The following is a 19,810-nucleotide window of genomic DNA, read 5'->3' on the forward strand; positions in this document are numbered from 1 at the left end:
TCGATGAGGTGTCACTCATCCATTGGATGCATAATTTTTCTATATTTCATCACATCCAATAGGTGAGTGACACCTCATCGGTGTCGGTGCTCACATAAGTGTGCACGATAGGTGTGCAGCATATTAAAATTATATATGTGTGTGTGTGTTATACCTATTAACTAATTTCAACAATTTTTTAAGTTTTTCAAAATACTCATTGTAGAATTTACATTTTCAATAATTTTCTTAATTGATGTGAACGAGAAAGTAATAATTCCTGCGATAAATAGCATTAAGTATAAAAATTCGGTCAGAATAATTATTTGCTAGTATGAGGAACCTTGATGCTTCAGGTTGTATCCGCTCGTAGCACACCCTGACGTGTTTTGTATGGACATTTAATAATCCATGTCAAATATTTGGAAAATTCCGGAACACTTGACAAAATTTACCAAAATATGGCCAATTACTGGCAAGTTTCTTCCGAAGCTTCTCAAATGTGTTTCTTTCAATCAATTGACTTGTAGTTAATACAACAAATTATTTCCTTATTGAATTTACAGCCGAGATGACAAAAAAAAAAAAGCATCGTTTTGTAAGAACCTGACCCGAAAATCGACTACGGCACTTGATTTCTTTACATATTATCATTTTTGCACTTGATAAGAGCTAAGTGTTATATACGATGTATACGCGTGAGATGAATGAATAAAAAAATATTGTGTGATCCATCAATAATATAGCTAGTTTTTCAGGATTTAAAATCAAATTTCTGAGTTATGAATAGGGAAATAACAATGTGGTAGAGTTGTTAACCAGTCAAATTCGTCCCAAAAAGAAAAATAATTTTATAAGTTTTATTTTCTATTCATATGGTTTTAAGGTTTTCATAATCTCAAAATTGTAATTGCACGTGTTACTACAAGTTTGACTAATTAATAAGTAATTTTATTTTCTTACACATAACATCATGGAGTAAGTCTCTTGTGTGGCGGTCTCACGAATCTTTATCTGTGAGACGGGTCAACCCTATCGATATTCACAATAAAAAGTAATACTTTTAGCATAAAAGTAATATTTTTTCATGGATGACTCAAATAAGAGATTTGACTTACGAAATTGATCCGTGAGACCGTCTGACAAAAGTTTTTGTGAACATCGTGATGGATTGATGGTTCTTCCAAAAAATCAAATTGTTGAATTAAAACTTAACCTTTATATTTTTATCCTAACAACAACAATAATAATGTCGTTATTATTATCAATTGAATAAATATTGTATCTTAAAACCATTACAATAATCTCTCGATTTCTCATATTCGAGAGATTAATAGCGAATTAAAACAAATTTTAAATTTTAAGAGCATAACTGAAAATTAACATTTAAGTTTCAAACCTTTTTTTTTTTGTAAATGTTAAATGTTCTTAAATGCGATTGGTGATTTTTGGATTTTTTTTTGTTTGTAATTTATACATTTAAATAACTAAATCTATATATCTCGGAATTGTTTTAGTTTAACAAATATCAAAGAGCCGGCTCACCTAATGTATCTAATACATTATAAATAAAAATAACAATTATCCAACCATTTAGTAATAATATAAATATATAATAACAATAACCTAATGTCAAAACTAAGAAAAATAAATAAATATATGAATGTAGAAAAATAGTATTCTTGATTTACTACGCAATAAAAATCAATATACGTCCAAAAAAAAATTAATTTAAATTATTAAAAATTTGTGTATTTATGACAGCAAACGTTTTAATGGAAACTGATCTTTTTCGATGTTTAATAATAAATAAAGATCCAAAATTATGACAAGAAATGTGGCTATTGTGACAACACGTCGTGAAGATAAAAGTCAGATGCAATTTTGTTTTTTTTTTAAAAATAAAAATAAAATATTTAACCTTTTTGGCAAGCAATAATTTGTGATGCTCGAGGAGAATCAGAAATACAAATTAAATACTATATTTTTTGCGAGATGCAAATTCTAAAATAACATATTATTTTATTAAACACGTTGAAACCCATTCAAATTGGTTGAATATAAAAATGTTTGCATTTGAAAAAAACATAAGACGGAATTTGGAAAATTAATGGGATCTACGTCTCTTTTTTTTTTTAATCAACGGCTTTATTCTCTTACAGATAATAAATCGAATGAAAAACATACATATTTTAATTTTATAGGATTTGAAAATAATTTTTTTTATCTTTTAAAAAAAATTTCTATTACTTTATATTTTTATGTGGTTAGGCTAATTAAGACATATTTTTTTAAAAAAAATTGACAATGATAGATTGCTTATTGTAACAATCTCTGAGACATAAAATAAAACTTAAATATTGTTAATATTGGAACTTGAATCTAACTCAACTCCAAAAGTTAGTTCAAGAGGAGAAGATTGTCCAAGACCATATATACAATTCTCAGAGTTTTTACTAACCGATGTGAGACAACTAACAAGTATTAAGAATGATATATTTGGCTTTATGATCAAATATCTTTTTACGTTATCATGTTGGTATTTTGAGCTTATCTCTCTCATATGTACTCAAAATTGAGTGATTTTTAATTTTTTGGTAAGCTAGAGAAAAATATACAACATTCATGTTCTTTATTTTTCCATAAATAAATGAATCAAAAATTATAATCAAGATAAGAGAGTAGCTAGAATTTTCCCAACCCTAGCCGCAGGCGGATCGGACCAACTCTAGCCACATCTAGAATTGGACCAACTATAGGAGTAGCAGACGGAAGCAACTCATGCCGTTTCAACATAAAATCAGCTCCATGTTAAAAAAATGTCTAGCAACTCGAATATGACTATTTTAATATCAAAAACCATATATAATCTTTCCAAATAATCATATTCTTGTTTGAAACGTTCATATCATTATTGAAAGTCATAAATTTAGTACTTTGAAGATCAAACAACGAGCTTTTGATGGGGGATTTAAAGTATGGATAGAATATACAAATAAAATAAGCTAGAATGAGAGCAAATCCAAAAAAGAGTGAGAATACATTTGAGAAACATACACTGTAATTGATTAAATCCTCACAAACTCGATCACTCAGACATATACATGAGAGTTGATTTCCAGACAATCGATGAGTGATGGTCTTTACTCAAAGACTTGAAAGATTTTATTTGTAGTCTTGATAATATTATGTGAATTGTGAGGTTGCAGTCTATGATAGACAGTGTTCTATAAGTTTCAATTATTGCATTTAATTATTGTTGTTGTTTTGAGATTTATTGTTGAAGTATTTTATGTGTTATATCAAAATGTTGAATACAAAGTGTTTTATTGAAATATTTCAATTAAAATATTTTTATACATTCAATTCGCAGATATTTTAATATTTTACAAAATGCTTAACTGGTCTTTAGAGAAATTACTTTGAGTTTCTTATTCTTGTTTATAAAATCAAGATTTAATTCTCGATGATCAGATCACTTTTGAACATTAAAAAACGAGATATTGTAGCTCAAATTTTGCCACTTATAAATTTTTTTGGATCCCAACACTTTTTTAATTTAATCAATTTAATTTTTTTTCTATATTTTAGAAATTTATTAGGCATATTAGCACAAGCTAAGCAATATTCTAGAAAGATATAATAAAAAGAAATCATATTTTTATATACCATATAATAATATTCCAATTTTGTTCTTAGAATACTAAATTTTAAACTCATAACTTCTCTCAAATTTAAATTTTACTTACAAGATTATATTTCGATTGGAAGATTTGGATTTGAGAATATACTTGAATGAAGTATTTGAATTTCAAATCCACCATAAATGACTAAAAAATAAATTGTTAAGATTTGAAATTCATTTTTAACTGAATTTACTCAAACAAACAATTGAATTATTATCGATTTGAAATCATCAACTATAAATTAATCAATCCAAATATAATTTTGAGTTTTTTTTTTAATTTTTTTTTACAGGATTTACCACTGGAATCCAAAATGGCGTTTCATTTATTACAAACTAAAACTTGGAACAATCACTGCTATACAAAATTTGCAGTCTTCACATTTATGAATGCATCCCACACAAAGCAAGAATGGATATTTCAATAAATATATATAGATATAATACGCGAAATGTATGTATATGTGTGTGTATATATGTGTATATATGTGTATATATACATGGAACGTGCTTCTAGAACATCGCACAAATGTCAAAGCACAACAGCTACACATACGCAAGAGCTAACAACGTTCATTTAATCTTCAGTGTCCAAATTTCCAATCAGTCGCGATATAATTATTACAAAACTGCTACCACTAAATGCCATTTACCATTTCAAGATTTGATCAATGGGATATATGAACTCATCAAGAAAGTCATTATTCCATATTGGCTGTAGCCACCCCATTCTGACTCTTCTCTTCTCGTTTCCCTCCCTTTCCCAGTTTCTTGCAAAGTACGCCGCCCCCTCCGGCTAGATCATTATTATTGCCACAGTTTGAGGAATTTGACATTTGAATATTCTGTCCTTTTTTCTTTCTTTCATTCCTTCTTGCTTGCAAGAAACATTGATGACGCGTCCTTCTCAAATTGCATCAAACTTAATTATAGGTCAGGCCTGAAGACGAATTGTGATCCTCTTCTTCACCACACTGGCTTTTGGGTTCCTGTGTACGAACTTGATTCAATACTAGAGCTCAGCTTTAACCGTACATAATATTCAGTTGAGTATTATGTATTCTGGGTACTCTTATTGTCCTGTTTCTTTGGGTCAACGAGATCTTTTTGTGATATTGTCGAGTATTGGTTCAGCAATTCAGTAAATCACAGGATATTTAAGGGAAGCTTTCTTGGCTTTTGGTTGAGGTGTTTTTTTTCTTCTTATATTGGGTTGGAAGAAGTGTAATTCGATCGGCGGGGTTTTGGTTGGAACCACCATATTTCTGTCATCGGGTTTGTCATTTTCATCTGGATTTCCAGACTTTCGAGTTTAATGGTTTTTGTTGTATTTTTGTGACTTTTTTGGGGTCATAATTTAGGTTTTTCGGATATAAATTTTACATCTTTTATATGTGAGATACTGAAGGGGACTTTAATCTTTGGATCATGGTGTTAAAGCAGGGCTCGTTGATTGTTTAAACCTCAGAAACAAAGACCTTTCCTATTTCTTGTTTTTGTTGATATTTGAAACCAATTCTGCAAACCCCCAAACTTATTCTAAGATGGATTCAAAATCCCAGACTGAAATAAATGAGTATCCTCACCAAGCTCCTGACTTTATACGAAATTCCTCTTCTCGACGAAGTATCTCTTCTATCCAGTCAAAAGCATCCGGTGGACGCTCTGTCAGGGAGCTGAGCTCCAGTGAGCTAGACTTGAAGCCCATGAGACACGGGTCAAGGGGAGATTCTGAAGGGTTAAGCACCTCTTATAAAGAGATCAACGATGAGGATTCAAGATTTATCTATGTAAATGATCCTGAGAAAACAAATGATAAGTTTAAATTTGCTGGGAACTCGATCAGGACAGGGAAATACTCTGTCATTACTTTCTTGCCCAGGAATTTGTTCGAGCAATTCCATAGAGTTGCTTACATATACTTTCTTGTGATTGCAATTCTCAATCAGCTTCCCCAGCTGGCAGTGTTTGGTAGGGAAGCGTCGATCCTGCCATTAGCGTTTGTGCTGTTAGTGACAGCTGTCAAGGATGCATACGAGGATTATAGGCGACACCGGTCAGACAAGATTGAGAATAACCGATTGGCCTTAGTGTATGCAAATGGACAGTTTGAGCAGAAAAAATGGAAGGATATACGGACCGGTGAGATAATAAAGGTTTCAGGTAATGGAAGTATTCCATGTGACATGGTACTGCTCTCTACGAGTGAGGCTACTGGAGTTGCTTACTTACAGACTACCAACTTAGACGGGGAGTCAAATTTGAAAACCCGGTATGCTAAGCAAGAAACACAGATGAAAAGACCTGGGGAGGGGAAGTTTACTGGGTTGATCAAATGTGAAAAACCAAATAGGAATATTTATGGTTTCCAAGCAAACATGGATATCGATGGAAAACGTGTATCACTTGGGCCGTCGAATATAGTTTTACGGGGATGCGAGTTGAAGAATACGGATTGGGCTCTTGGAGTTGCGGTTTATGCTGGCAAAGAGACCAAAGCGATGCTCAACAACTCCGGAGCTCCATCCAAGAGAAGTAGTCTTGAGACACGAATGAACCGCGAGATAATATACCTTTCGATTTTTCTTGTTACTCTGTGCGCCATAGTGTGTATTCTTCAAGGTGTTTGGTTGAGAAACCACAAAGATGAGTTGGATCTAATGCAATTTTATCGAAAAAAGGACTATTCGGGACCTAAGGTCAAGGATTATAAATATGATGGTTGGGGCTTGGAGATATTCTTTGCGTTGCTCATGTCAGTTATTGTGTTCCAAATTATGATTCCTATATCCTTGTACATATCCATGGAGCTTGTCCGTGTTGGCCAGGCTTATTTTATGATACGAGACGATAGGATGTTTGACAAGTCATCGAATTCAAGATTTCAGTGTAGGGCTTTGAATATAAATGAAGATTTGGGACAGATAAAATATGTTTTCTCTGACAAAACTGGTACGCTCACAGAGAATAAGATGGAATTTCAGTGTGCAAGCATCGGGGGAGTAGACTACAGCAATGGGAATGCCAGTGGCAAAGATGAAGATGAGAATGTAGGATATTCGGTTCAAGGTATAATAACTGCAATATCCTTTTTCTTTTTATTCCACGAGAAGGTTCTTTATTGTAATAATGCCAGTTATATGTCATGCTAACCCATTACTTGTTCGGTATTTATTTGGTTTCAGTGGAAGGGATATTTTTGAAGCCAAAGATGAAAGTAAATATTGATCCGGAACTCCTCAAACTATCAAAAAACAAACGCACGTATGAGGGCAGGCATGTTCATGACTTTTTTGTGGCATTGGCGGCTTGTAACACCATCGTGCCTCTAACCATGGAGACATCTGATCCTTCAGTTAAGTTAATTGAATACCAAGGGGAGTCTCCTGATGAACAGGCATTAGTCTATGCTGCTGCATCTTATGGATTTATGCTTATTGAAAGAACTTCTGGGCACATAGTTATCGACATTCAAGGGGAAAGGCAAAGGTACCTCAAAATAACCTTCATTTGCATTAGTTGTTATTTTTTTATATTTTCCGTCTTATCGATGCTAGTTGCTTCACTTAATTTGATCATAACACTATCCTTACTTTACAATCGGAGAAGCGTCAGTACACTGTCTTCGAAAATTATATACATATGCATTATTTATGCTATGATAGCACTCATCGCGAAGTTTCTATATGTTCATTAATAGAGTAATTTTAATATGCAGGAGGTTCTAATTGCCACCTTTAAGTACACGAGTTCTTTGAATATATACCTTTTCTATAATACAATGAACATGGATCTGCTCTTGTACTTGTTACCCACCCCTTCGAATAACATATTTCTTAATGCAGGTTTGGTATTTGCCCTTTTCAATTTGAGAAGATTTTTCAGATAAATTGTGTTTCATGTTTTGCTTACTTCTCGATTTTGTTTATAGCTCGCGGCTGTTTTTTGCTATCTAATCTGTTGCGGAGAGCTTCATCTAGTATCACATATCTAATTTGTTGAGTTTTATAGTTATGACTTTTTCTTGCAACTGTTTTGTCTGATTTTCTTTTGCATTTTATTATTATTATTATTATTTTGAACATTTGAAGCAGATGTATTGATCATCTGAATTCTGATCAATTCATGCCGCAGGTTCAATGTCTTGGGTATGCATGAGTTTGACAGTGATCGGAAGAGGATGTCTGTAATAGTAGGATCTCCCGATCAGACAGTAAAGGTGTTAGTAAAAGGTGCTGATACATCCATGTTCAGCATCATAGATAAATCTGTGAACTTGAACATGATGAAATCTACTGAAGCTCATTTGCACTCGTATTCCTCGAGGGGCTTGAGAACACTTGTTATTGGATCACGGGATTTGTCTGCATCCGAGTTCGAACAATGGCATTCATCTTACGAGTTGGCAAGTACTGCCTTGATTGGGAGGGCAGCTTTACTTCGTAAAGTTGCCAACAATATTGAAAACCATCTTAGCGTATTAGGTGCATCAGGGATCGAAGACAAATTGCAGCAAGGCGTGCCAGAAGCAATCGAGTCATTAAGAATGGCTGGTATCAAGGTGTGGGTTTTGACCGGAGACAAACAGGAAACAGCAATTTCTATTGGGTACTCTTCTAAGCTCTTGACGAGTAATATGACTCGGATAGTGATCAACAACAATTCGAAAGACTCGTGTAGAAAGAGCTTAGAAGATGCCTTATTAATGTGTAAAAAGCTCAAAATTGGTTCTGACCCCAAACACAGGGGTTCTGAAGCTGGAGGAAATCAACTTGCTTTAATTATTGATGGGACGAGCCTTGTATATATTCTGGATACTGAACTCGAAATACAGGTGTGCATGCAGAGGCTACATCAAGTTCCCCCTCAATCTCTCTTTCTCTCTCCCTCTGCTATGTTATGCCAAAGTTCTTTAATTTATTTATTTTGATTTGTTTGCAGCTTTTTGAATTAGCAAGCAAATGTACTGTGGTTTTATGTTGTCGGGTGGCTCCATTGCAAAAGGCTGGAATTGTTGCCTTAATTAAAAATAGAACTGATGACATGACCCTTGCCATTGGTGATGGTGAGCATCATTATAACTTGACATAACGTGTTATGTCAAGTTATGTCATTTTGCCAACTTGTGGGCTGAATGTTTATAATTTTTTCTGTGCGCTTTTAGGTGCAAATGACGTTTCAATGATCCAAATGGCGGATGTGGGAATTGGGATTAGCGGACAGGAGGGTCGGCAAGCTGTCATGGCATCAGATTTTGCAATGGGTCAATTCAGATTTCTGGTCCCGTTGTTACTGGTACATGGACATTGGAATTATCAGCGGATGAGCTACATGATATTGTACAATTTCTACAGGAATGCTGTTTTTGTTTTTGTCTTATTCTGGTAAGTATGATTTACGTGGTTGAAGTTACTTATATTTCCTATACGTTCTGTGTTATAAAGATCAAAGAGAATGATTATAATTGTTCTAGCACCACATCCATGATCTTGATTCATGATTTTTGGTGAGCTTGAATGCTCAAAGAGGTAGCAGTTTTGAAGTTTATAATGCATTATTCAGTTAACTGTTTTTTTCAATTGCTCTTCTCATTTTTTAATATATCTTTTAACCGATTCTTTTATAATATATAATATAATTGTTTTTTGAATTCATAATACAAGTTTGGTGATTGGTGTTTTTGGTTGTCTTTTTTCCATCATAGAAGCATTAGTAACAGGATATCTATGGTTGTGATGCTCATGCGGCTGCCCGTTTTTGTTTCTGTTTTGACTTTTAATGGAGATAAGTACCTCAATTATTAGATTATTAAAAATAATGAGTTTAAATACATGGATACAGTTTGAATCCTATACTGAAACTATTAGGATAGAAGTAGACAGATTTAAGGCTGGAAAAATATCATAGTTGGGGATTTGGTGTAACTCTGCGTCTAGCTAGGGCTGCAGCTTGATAGTTGCTGCTAGTTCTTTGTATTTTATAATACCTTATTCTTACTTGCCTTGTTTGGCAGTGAGCATGCTCACGGCCTTACACCTTGTGTCTTTAAAAAACTGACACGTGCACCCCATGTTTCTCCCAGGTATGTGCTCTTCACAGGTTTCACTTTGACGACTGCCATTACTGATTGGAGCAGTATGTTATATTCGATAATATACACAGCTTTGCCCACAATAATTGTGGGCATTCTTGACAAGGATTTAAGTAGAACCACTCTGTTGAAGTATCCTCAACTTTACGGGGCTGGACAAAGACGAGAAAGCTACAACGGAAAATTATTTTGGGTAACAATGTTGGACACTTTGTGGCAAAGCATAGCTGCCTTCTTCGTGCCTCTGCTCGCGTATTGGAAAAGCGACGTGGACGGTTCAAGCATGGGAGATCTTTGGACTCTTGCCGTTGTAATAATTGTTAACATACATTTAGCCATGGACGTCATTCGGTGGTATTGGATAACTCATGCCACCATTTGGGGATCTATTGCTGCTACTTTCATTTGTGTCCTTATTATCGACAGCCTGCCATTCCTTCCTGGCTATTGGTAAGATTGCTTATTCCTACTTTTGATCGTTTTTATTATAAATATTAGATTTCGCATGAACTTATGTTCGTTATGTCCTGCAATTCATGGGTTTGATTATATCCTTTATTAAGCAAATAAATTCATATATGTCAAGTACATTCGGGCTATAGTTTTAAACATGACTTTATCAAGAGTTCTCAAGTCAAATCATTTTTTTTAAGCTAAATATTTCTGTATCTAACTTGCTAAGTTGGGCTTTTTTAAATGCTTTTAAAAAAGGCTCGAGTCGGGGTAATATTTTAGACATGATGCTTTAAAAGCGCTTTTAAGCTCTGCCAAACTATTTTTTGTTCCTTTATATGCAATCGTTCTTTCAAATATTTCCAACCTTTTTTTAAGTATAATATTATATAAGTAAATGGTTTGCGAAGTTCTACATATCTTGCACTAATAAGCGTCTATCATCAGTTTTGTAAGTCTTGATCCTTGTATATCTTTGCATTGCCTGGAAATTGCAATGCGAGCTTTATCTTTTTGTCAATACTTTTGCAGGGCCTTCTTTACCATTGCCAAGACTAAATTGTTTTGGGTGTGTTTGGTTGGGATCATGATAGGAGCATTGCTGCCTCGTTTCGTCATTAAAATATTCATTCAGAATTACAGACCCAATGACATTCAAATCGCGAGAGAAGCCGAGAAAGTTGAAATTTCAAGGGAATCACATGTCGCACAAATAGAGATGAATTCGATAATTGGTAAGTCAACTAGGTAGACGTCACACTCACTTGGTTTTTTAATTTTTGGGTGTATTCCCTTTGTTTCTGTAAAGTTTGTTCGATTCTTTAGGCCAGTGCAGAAATTTTCTCCAGCTTGCCATGTCTAGTTTATTTGCTATACTATGGAAGAAGATAGAGATAGTGTATTAGCTTTGTATTGTCTTGCTACAGAGGATGTAATTGTACATTTATTAATGTTTCTTCCATTTAAATATATAGTCTTTGTTTTGGGAAAGTACAGAGTTTGCTTTTTGCATGTACTTATTATTGGTAACATTTTTTTTTCCGTTCTTTTTTTTTTGCTTGGTAGATGTTACCCATACGGGTAATGTTATCTATTCAATACATAACATATGTGTTGAGTGACGAATCATGATCATTTATCCATATATCATGGTTGAATTTCAGTACACATGTCATATGTTAAGTGGATAAAGACACTATCTATATGAGTAACATGAACAAGATAATCGTTTGTATACATAGACGCTTGTCTATAGCTTTTAAAATAATAACGAACATTCAATTTGCAAAGTAGCATAGTGAAAGATCATATGTTCAATTTTTAATCGAAAAAATTGTTGAATTTGATATGGTCTCACAGTCGATTATCAGTTGCTCACATGATGTAATTCAAGTTTGAAATTTAAATTTTGGGAAACTGATAATTTTACTATTAAGCTAATTGATTGGCTGCCGAATTACCAATTAATTTTTATTATTCATTGTTGGGGAGAACAATTAGTGTTTTTTTAATCGAACTATTAGTCGTTTTTTGCACTTTATGCTTTTTGACATTATTATTGTGATCATAAAAATATAAAACATTTAATATTTACATCATCATTATTATTATATTACAAAAAGAGGAACTTGTCAAAAAATCCCTATACTCATTCTTAATTTTCTCTTTACTCTCTACCCCACTAAAACTTTGTTTCAACTCCCATTTCTTTTAAATTTCCAAATTTACCCTTATATCTATATTTTGAATAATTGGTTTTTCATTTTTAAATAATGGCCCATCATGCTTCCGTAAAATAAATTAAATCTTTTACCTCTTTGACCGGAGTATCACCGGGTTATATCCATCGTATTTTACACACTGCTCCTCAAAGCCCAACCACGCGATCGCAACCGATGGTTACTGACGTAGATTCCTTCAGCAACACTTGGCACAACCCTAATTCGTTTCCTACCTTAGGGTGTACAATAAAAGATAAAATTTTGAAAATAATACATGAGAGGGGCTAAGAGCAAAGATCTCTTTATTCAAACACCAACATTTTATTAATACATAGTAACCTCCTGTAGAGGAGGAGAAAATTGTTTAGCTACTAATAGTAGCTGAACTTACTACACACATACACTTGAAAGAAAATTATTACAAATGTTTTGAAGAAAAACGAAGAGGTTGATCGATGTCTTCATCTTCCTTCAGCCTGCTTATTTATAGAAGGCTTCCTTCGGATTTGAAACTCGGACTTCAAATCTTCATAAGCCTTTACAGCTTGCTTGGGGACCATTGAGATGGTGGTTGAGTGGTCCATTGGGATGGTTCATCCACCTTTCTTGATTTGTCTTCTTCTAGATCATCAATCTAGAGATAGTCATTTCTTGAATTTTTATCTGCCTGCATAAATAGTTTATATGCATCTGGATTAGATCAGCTTGTATCTCCCTTCCTGTTTCTTTGAGCCGTTTATAATAATCTTTGGAATTTTTCAGCTCTTTTCTTGTTGCCTTAATCCTTCTTCTGGAAACTTTGAGATATGAAAAATACATTTTCTTTTGTTTCCAGTTTTGGTTTAAGTCCGTCGTGGTTTACTGGTTCCCAATTGTTATTATCTATAGATTAAAATTTCGGGACCAGTTGTTTTGCTTTTATTCATTCGATTATTTTTTTAAATCAGGTATTCAATGATCCTTGTCATTTTCCACCCATTATTGGTGGTGCTTGTCTTTCCACTCACATGGTGGTCCTTCTTTTGGTTAGTGGGCTGATCACCTGTACACCTTTAATTTTATCGAGGAATCTTTGGTTTTCGTTGTCCTCGAGGAAAACGTGAAGGTGGTCCATCCCCACTCAGATCTCGGTTTGAATCCTTTACCGAATTCAGGTTCATTCTGGTTTTGGCATCCAAAACAGATGTTTTCTGACTATCTTCCTATATGTGCCATGTTACAGAATTTTCGGCGAGTTTCTTTACTGGCCGGCAGCTTGCTGTTCCACAAAAGATTTCTCTTTTTCTCGAATAAATCTTCTGCAAAACTTGTTGTTTTTCCTGTCATGGTATTTAACAGGAATGATCCGTTCACTGAATGATTATAAAATTTGAACGGAAACTTGACTTTGTCCATCTCAGTGAGACAGATCCATAGACCCCAAGCTCTTCTGGTAGACATATCATCTTCAGAAATTGAAGCAACATGGGGTGTTTCTTCTGTCGGAGGGTCCTTGATAAATTTTTGAACATTTGTATCCGGCCTCCTTAACTTAATGAAATGAAAGGCTTCATGGGAGCCTTTTCCTGCTGGTTCTGGTGCTGCACTAAAGAAGTATAGTTCCAAAACATCTCTTCTGGACAAATAATCATTATTCGCCCAAGTCTCGTGAACAGCTTCCTGGATCCACTTTGGTAGACCTGAGATTTCTGGAAAGCTGGGTGATGTAGTATAAACTGAGGCAAGAGCCCCGAATTCATACCACGCTTTAACCTCTTTTGGATATGAATTTGGTTGCATCCATACCCTGTGATATTTTCCTGAAACATCAAACCTGTTGGTAGCTGGGTTAATGCCAATTCTTGTCTTTAATTTCTCCCAATTCTGTTGATAAACCTGAAATGGAGAAATTGTTGCTTCGTTAGTACCAACCTTAGATTTGCCTTTGTCAATACGAGGCCTAAGGTTGATCTATCCCTCTTCAATCCCCGAGGTGAAGGGTTGACTTGAAGACTCAAGATAAGGATCAGGAGTCTCAATTTTTGTTTCAGCCGACTCATCTGGTGATGATCCCGACTTAACATTTTTGCAAGGGGTATTTGAATCCCCCGCTACAGGTATAAAGTCCTGTACTCGAAAAATCTCCATTTGAGAAACCAATGGCTTCTCAATACCTTGGAGGATAGACCTTTGCATTACAGACCATAACTGAGTATATGCATGTAAACATCCTGTAATTCGATCAGAGACAATTCTCTTATCAGCTTGTTGTAGCCTTCCCGCAACTTCTGCGTTAATGGCCAACTTGTTGAACTCGGTTTGAAGCATTTCAAGGTGTTCCCTCAAATGCCTCTGCATCTTGATAATAGCATTAATGTCAATGTTGTCCATCTCTTGTTAAAAAATCTGCAAGAATATTTTCATGAGACTTTATTATCACAATATCAAAAATATAATTCTGACATAGTGCCTGCCATCTTAATAATCTAGCCTTCTCCGGTTTAGACTCAATTCTATTCCTTAAGAAAGCTTTCACCTGTGTATTATCAACTTTCAAAGTAAATTTCTTAGCAAGTAAAAATAATGACCATTTTTCAAAAGCCCTTTTTACTGCATAAAATTCCTTCTCGTTGATATGCCATATAATGGCTTCTGCATCTGAGAATAATCCACTGCAATATCTGCATGGTTGTTCTCCATCTGGTGTGAGCTTTATAAGAACTGCTGCCCACCAATGATCACTGGCATCTGTGTATAATACCAGATCATCTTCATCTTGAGGAATCGCCATTTTTGGAAGATCTTTACAAATCTTCTTCAACTGGACAAGTCCTTCTGTGTGTTCTTTTGTCCATATAAATCTTGTATCTTTTTTCAATAATGGACTGAACACCTTCCTGTGTTTTGCTAAGTTTTTGATAAACATCCCAGCAAAATTAACAACTCCTAAAAAACTTTGAAGTTGTTTCTTGTCTTTGAGACTTTCTGGAAAATTCTGCACTTTTTCAACTATGTGATCTTGCAGAATTATTCCTGACTCATCGATTTCAATTCTGAGGACTTCAATCTTTCTTATAGCAATGACTGCTTTCTTTTCAGATAAAATCAATCCTTCTTTCTTGCAAACATTAGAGAAAATCTCCAAATACTTAACATGTTCATTCATATCTTTAGATGCTATTAAAACATCATCAATGTAAACAAACATAAACTTAAAATAATCTTTTAAAAGATTATCCATTTTTCTTTGAAATATCTGGGGTGAATTAGCCAATCCCATTGGTAACACTTCCCAAATATAATGTCCTTGAGGTGTGGAGAAAGCTGTGAATTTCTTGCTTCCTTCCTCCATCCGAATCTGATAAAATCCGGACTTACAATCAAATTTAGAGAATATCTTTGCATTGCGTATGCAACTAATTAGATGTTCTCTGCTTGGTATAAAATACACATCAAACTCCAGAATTTTATTAATTTCTTGATAATTAATAATCAATCTGGGTTTTCCTCGTTTTATCTCACCATGGTTTCTTACCAGGAAACCTGGACTGCTATATGGTGACATACCTACTTTGATTAAACCAATGTCCAAATGTTACCTGATTATAATCTGCATATCCTTTTGATCAATGATATTCATTGAGATAGGCTTGCAACAGACAAATTCATACTCTTTGCCTTCCTTAATCTTAAGGCAAGCTTTGAGTTGATTTCTGTCCCACCATGCCAAGGGATCTTCGTTGTAATTTTCTTTGATCATTTTCTTGACATCTTCCAATGATACCTTTGATTCAAACTCTACTTCATTTGTTTGTAGAGTTATCTTAAGGCATTCTATATCTTCTGGTTGGCGTACTTTATCTGCTCTTAACTGGAGCATTGTTTCTCCAAACCGTCTAGAATCCTTTATTTTTGGGTTCAGAAGTTGTCCTGAATCACCACGCTTGCTGCGAAACTGGATTGGCAATTTTCTGTAAAATGCCTCTCTGAGTCTCTGGACTATGATTTTGTGATCACATGGTGTTGTGAACACTAATCTTCTAGTCTCATTTTCTTGAGTATAGGACTTGAACATCTGTAGAAAATTATTTTCTAACAATATGTCAGCTCCTGTATCATGAAAATAAATTGGTGGTGTCTTTACCTTGTACCAAGGTGTGTCCAGCACCGCCAATCATGATTTCTGTCATCTTAATCCCTTTACTTAAGATTAAGATTCTTCTGGAAAAATCTCTTCCAACAATCTTTGGTAACTCTTCTTCCAAATTATTCGGAAAAACACCTCTTTTTGCTGTACAGATTCCAGCACCTGAATCAATATAAGCAGCAAAGTATTCTACCTTATATTGTTCATACAACATTCCTACTGGAATGTATATGGAAAATGGACTTGTGGTTATTGGATTTTCCACATCTTATCCTCTGCCATAAACTCCATTCCATACTCTAGACGTCTCCAAGGTTTATGTTCCTCGAGAAACTCTAGTCCAAGAATCAGTCGATTTGATTCTTTCCCTGGAATTCCTTGAATATGAACTTCCAATTCTCCGATATTAATCAGTCCTTGGTAAGTTCCTGTTATAGGTTGTTCCAAATAGTATATAGAATTACAAGGAAATTGATTCTTTTGCTTAGTAATATCAAATACTATTTCGATTTCCTTGCACCCTTCTGGGCATCTAAGTTTTCCCATTGTAGAAAAACTTTTCGGCTCCTGTTGGGTTTCTATGACGGGCGGTTTTTCCCATCTGTAACTTGTAATTCTATCTCCTTGAAAAGATAGCCTTCTTGATTCCAATCTAAGACTTTGATTCCTTTGTAGAATCGGTTTGTCTTGGATCTGGATATCTGTTTCCTGTATTAAAGGAAACTCGACTCTTTCTGGATAAATTGCCTGAGCAACTTTTCCGAATATCTTAGGGATTTCAATAAACTCATTTCTAATAAACAATTCAGAATGATGTGTATTAGATAGAGCATATGAAATTTGATAGGTAATAGAATATGACCTGTTACCTTCTTTCATCAGCCTTTTTTCCTTGAAATTCTGATGCAATGTCAAGGCTCGGCTGAAATCTCGATCTGCCAGGTTGTAGGCTATCCTTGGATAGATTACTCCTACAATCTTTCCTGCACAGAGATTTCCTGAGATTGTTCCCAGTACTGAATCTTGTAGATTCCCCATTCTTTTATCGCATATAGCAATATCAATATGTGGATCTATCCCTTCTTTGAAAGTAGTCTTTATCATAATTTGGATTGCTCCAATATGAATCCAGGACATAGTCCTTGCTACTTCTATCTTGAGTTTTTGTAATTTCTCCTTAATTTCTTCGGAAGGAATTAACTGCATCTCCATTCTATTTCCTGTAAGTTCCATCGGGATTGCCATTTCCCTTCTAGAAACTTTATAGATTATATGATGCTTTCTGTTCCTTAGGCCAAGACTTCCTAAGAACTTTTCTACCTGTCCCGCAGAGAATCCTTGATATCTCTGTAGGCTAGGATTTTCTCTCATGATCTTTTGGACCATATTATGAGAGATTGTTGTCTGACTGAAAAACCCAGACAAATCTTCATGTGTTTCGTATCGAAACACATCGTCTTCAGTCAGATTCCGATTCTGTTCCATCAGATTCTTCCTGACTTAATACTTCTTCTTCTTCATATATACTTTCATCCGAGGCAATGTCCTCGAATCTATATACCTGAATTAGATCTTGGTAATAAACCGCTTCTTCAATATCCGGGGTAGGATCGAAGCGTTTAATACCTCTTTTTTCATTTTCTGGACAGTTGGTCGAAATATGACCTCTTGCTCCACATGTCTAGCAATTACAATCCTTAAAACTTTCATTTGCTCGAGTATGAGCTCTTCTGAAAGTTTTCTTTGTAGGTGTTCTTCCTGTGCTTCGAGATGTACTCGATGCTTGAGATGATATCCTACTCCTTGATGGTCCGCTTCTTTGTCCAGATTTATAAGATCTGGCTTTCTGTCTAGACCATACAGTTCTTGGCTTCCAAGAACTTCTTCCACTTCTAGCATAAGGATGAGTCCTAAAAATTTTCCTCTTATGCTTCTGTGGTTTACTTCCAATAATTGTTGGAAGATCATTTTCCTTACAACACAAAGGAGTTCTTTTGTTTATACCCCTTAAGCGTTTGTAATTCTTTTGTAATGCTGCCATGTGACACCATTCTGCCAATTTTCCTTTAAGGAAAGAGGCTCTTCTTGCCAACGTATCTGGATTTCCAGGTACGTATTCCCTTATGAGCATTTCTCTCCAGGGGCTTGGCATCTTTGTAAAGAAAAACTGCATAGTTATACCTTCCTCGACTCCTGAATTCCATCGATATTTAGTGAATAACATAATGTATTCATCTACCAAACATATATCGTGTAATTCAAGACTATACAGAGCTTGAGTATATTTCTTCCTCTTCTCTGTATCTTGACTGTTAAAATAATCTACCCCTATAAATTGTGCTTTAAATAGGGTAGCCATTTTTTCAGCTATCTCGCTAAGAGATTCTCCGGCTAGGACTGACTCTTTCATTTCTAATGAAGTCATGTCCCAAGCAATTTTCACTGATCCCATTAGACTCATTTCTAAAAGTTTAATGAATCCTTCTTTGTTGAGATCAAGTGTTCCTGCTGCGATTGTCATAGCTGATGTCCAGTCATCTATGAGATCTTCCCTGTTTTTAAAATCTAATACATCAAGGTTAAGCATAACCCCATAAAGATGTATTGGATCTAAAACAGTCTTCCCGTAGGGGGTTTGGTGCAAGGGAATTTGATTTCTCCTTGTCCTAGTTCCCGCAGGATGTGATCATCCACCAGTATGGAAATCAGATTGAGATTCTCTCATGTTTACATTCTGAGATCCCACACTTTCCCTTGGTGGTTCCTGAGAAGATGACCAGGTTATAGAAGGTATTTCTCCTCCTGCTGTGTTCATCTTTAGATCTACCACTTTGAGATTTGTGAAAGATTCCGCAAGCTCTTGTAGATCCTCTAGACCAATCCTTTCTAAAGTTGTCATTAGATAAATTTCTTTTCTGAGACAGATTTAATTAGATTGATCATCTTTTCTTCTTCAGTTAATGGTTTTAACACCACTTTGGCCTTCCCTTGTTGATGTAACAAAGGTTCGGTGTCAAATGATGGTGGTACCCAACCTCCTGAAGTTCTTCTACTAGAACTTGGTTATTGTTCTAGTTTCTGAATTCTTGTTTGAATATCCTTCAATATTCCAAGAATTTCTTCCTGGGTTTTAAGGATTTCTTCAACTCTTTGGGGTACAAAGTATAGCATGTTGCCATAATTTTGTACTGTTTTCTGGATCTCTCTAAGATCTAAAGAGAGCTTAGAGGAGTCTGGTACTATCTCCATAAACTTGTTTGTTTGAATCATAAGTTTATCTGAGAGTTTACCTGAGGGTTCTGTTGCGTCCCTTTCTGGTTCTGATATCTAACAATAGTTAGATTAACTTGTGTATATTCCAGAATATTGGAATAAATTTTGTAAATTATTTTTCTCGAACCTAAGTTCGGATTCATAATTTTTTTTCGAAATTCTCATTCTCTTACAATTAGTTACTATTAAAAATAAAATTTGTGTTTGAAATAAATCAACCTTTCGCTCTGATACCATTTCGAAAGCGCGGAGGATCAATTAAACTTAAAATAGAAATAAGGGTATTTTTGTCCATTTTAAGGTAGTAGGGAGTTTAAAGAAAGGTTTTGATGTGTAGGAAGTTTGGGTAAAGTTGAGTTTGTGTTTGAGGATTTATGAGCAATTTACCCTAACAAAAAATCCCCTCTCTGAAATTCCCACTTCAGAGATTACATATAATTCCTTTCCCACATCAATTTGCAGACTACTGTATTTCACATTAA

General features: G+C 34.7%; 2 protein-coding genes across 2 annotated transcripts in view; one reads left to right on the forward strand and one right to left on the reverse strand.

Annotated features, from left to right (window-relative positions):
• The window catches only part of LOC142546923 (protein LNK2-like), a 98,932-nt gene extending 79,782 nt beyond the window's left edge, over positions 1-19,150 (reverse strand). Inside the window, exon 1 of the mRNA XM_075654902.1 lies at positions 19,146-19,150. The gene's annotated coding sequence lies outside the window, so the exon portion shown is untranslated. The remainder of the gene's footprint in view (positions 1-19,145) is intronic.
• LOC142546922 (phospholipid-transporting ATPase 1-like) lies at positions 4,287-11,198 on the forward strand. Its single transcript, XM_075654901.1, has 7 exons — positions 4,287-6,733; positions 6,850-7,153; positions 7,799-8,498; positions 8,606-8,729; positions 8,829-9,048; positions 9,747-10,205; positions 10,740-11,198. Exons 1-7 carry the CDS (start codon positions 5,209-5,211, stop codon positions 10,957-10,959), a joined length of 3,552 nt encoding a protein of 1,183 aa, XP_075511016.1. The 5' UTR covers positions 4,287-5,208; the 3' UTR covers positions 10,960-11,198.
• Positions 19,151-19,810: the final 660 nt, after the last annotated feature.

This window comes from Primulina tabacum, chromosome 5 (genome assembly GCF_025594145.1).
Source record: "Primulina tabacum isolate GXHZ01 chromosome 5, ASM2559414v2, whole genome shotgun sequence".
Classification (NCBI taxonomy): Eukaryota; Viridiplantae; Streptophyta; class Magnoliopsida; order Lamiales; family Gesneriaceae; genus Primulina; species Primulina tabacum.

What these genes read in the sequence shown, in the direction of transcription:
- LOC142546922 (XM_075654901.1), top strand. Translation starts at nt 5,209, where the DNA reads ATGGATTCAAAATCCCAGACTGAAATAAATGAGTATCCTCACCAAGCT. An exon ending in ATTCAAGGGGAAAGGCAAAG is followed by an intron (nt 7,154 to 7,798) that starts GTACCTCAAAAT and finishes TTCATGCCGCAG; the next exon opens with GTTCAATGTCTTGGGTATGC. An exon ending in ATACTGAACTCGAAATACAG is followed by an intron (nt 8,499 to 8,605) that starts GTGTGCATGCAG and finishes ATTTGTTTGCAG; the next exon opens with CTTTTTGAATTAGCAAGCAA.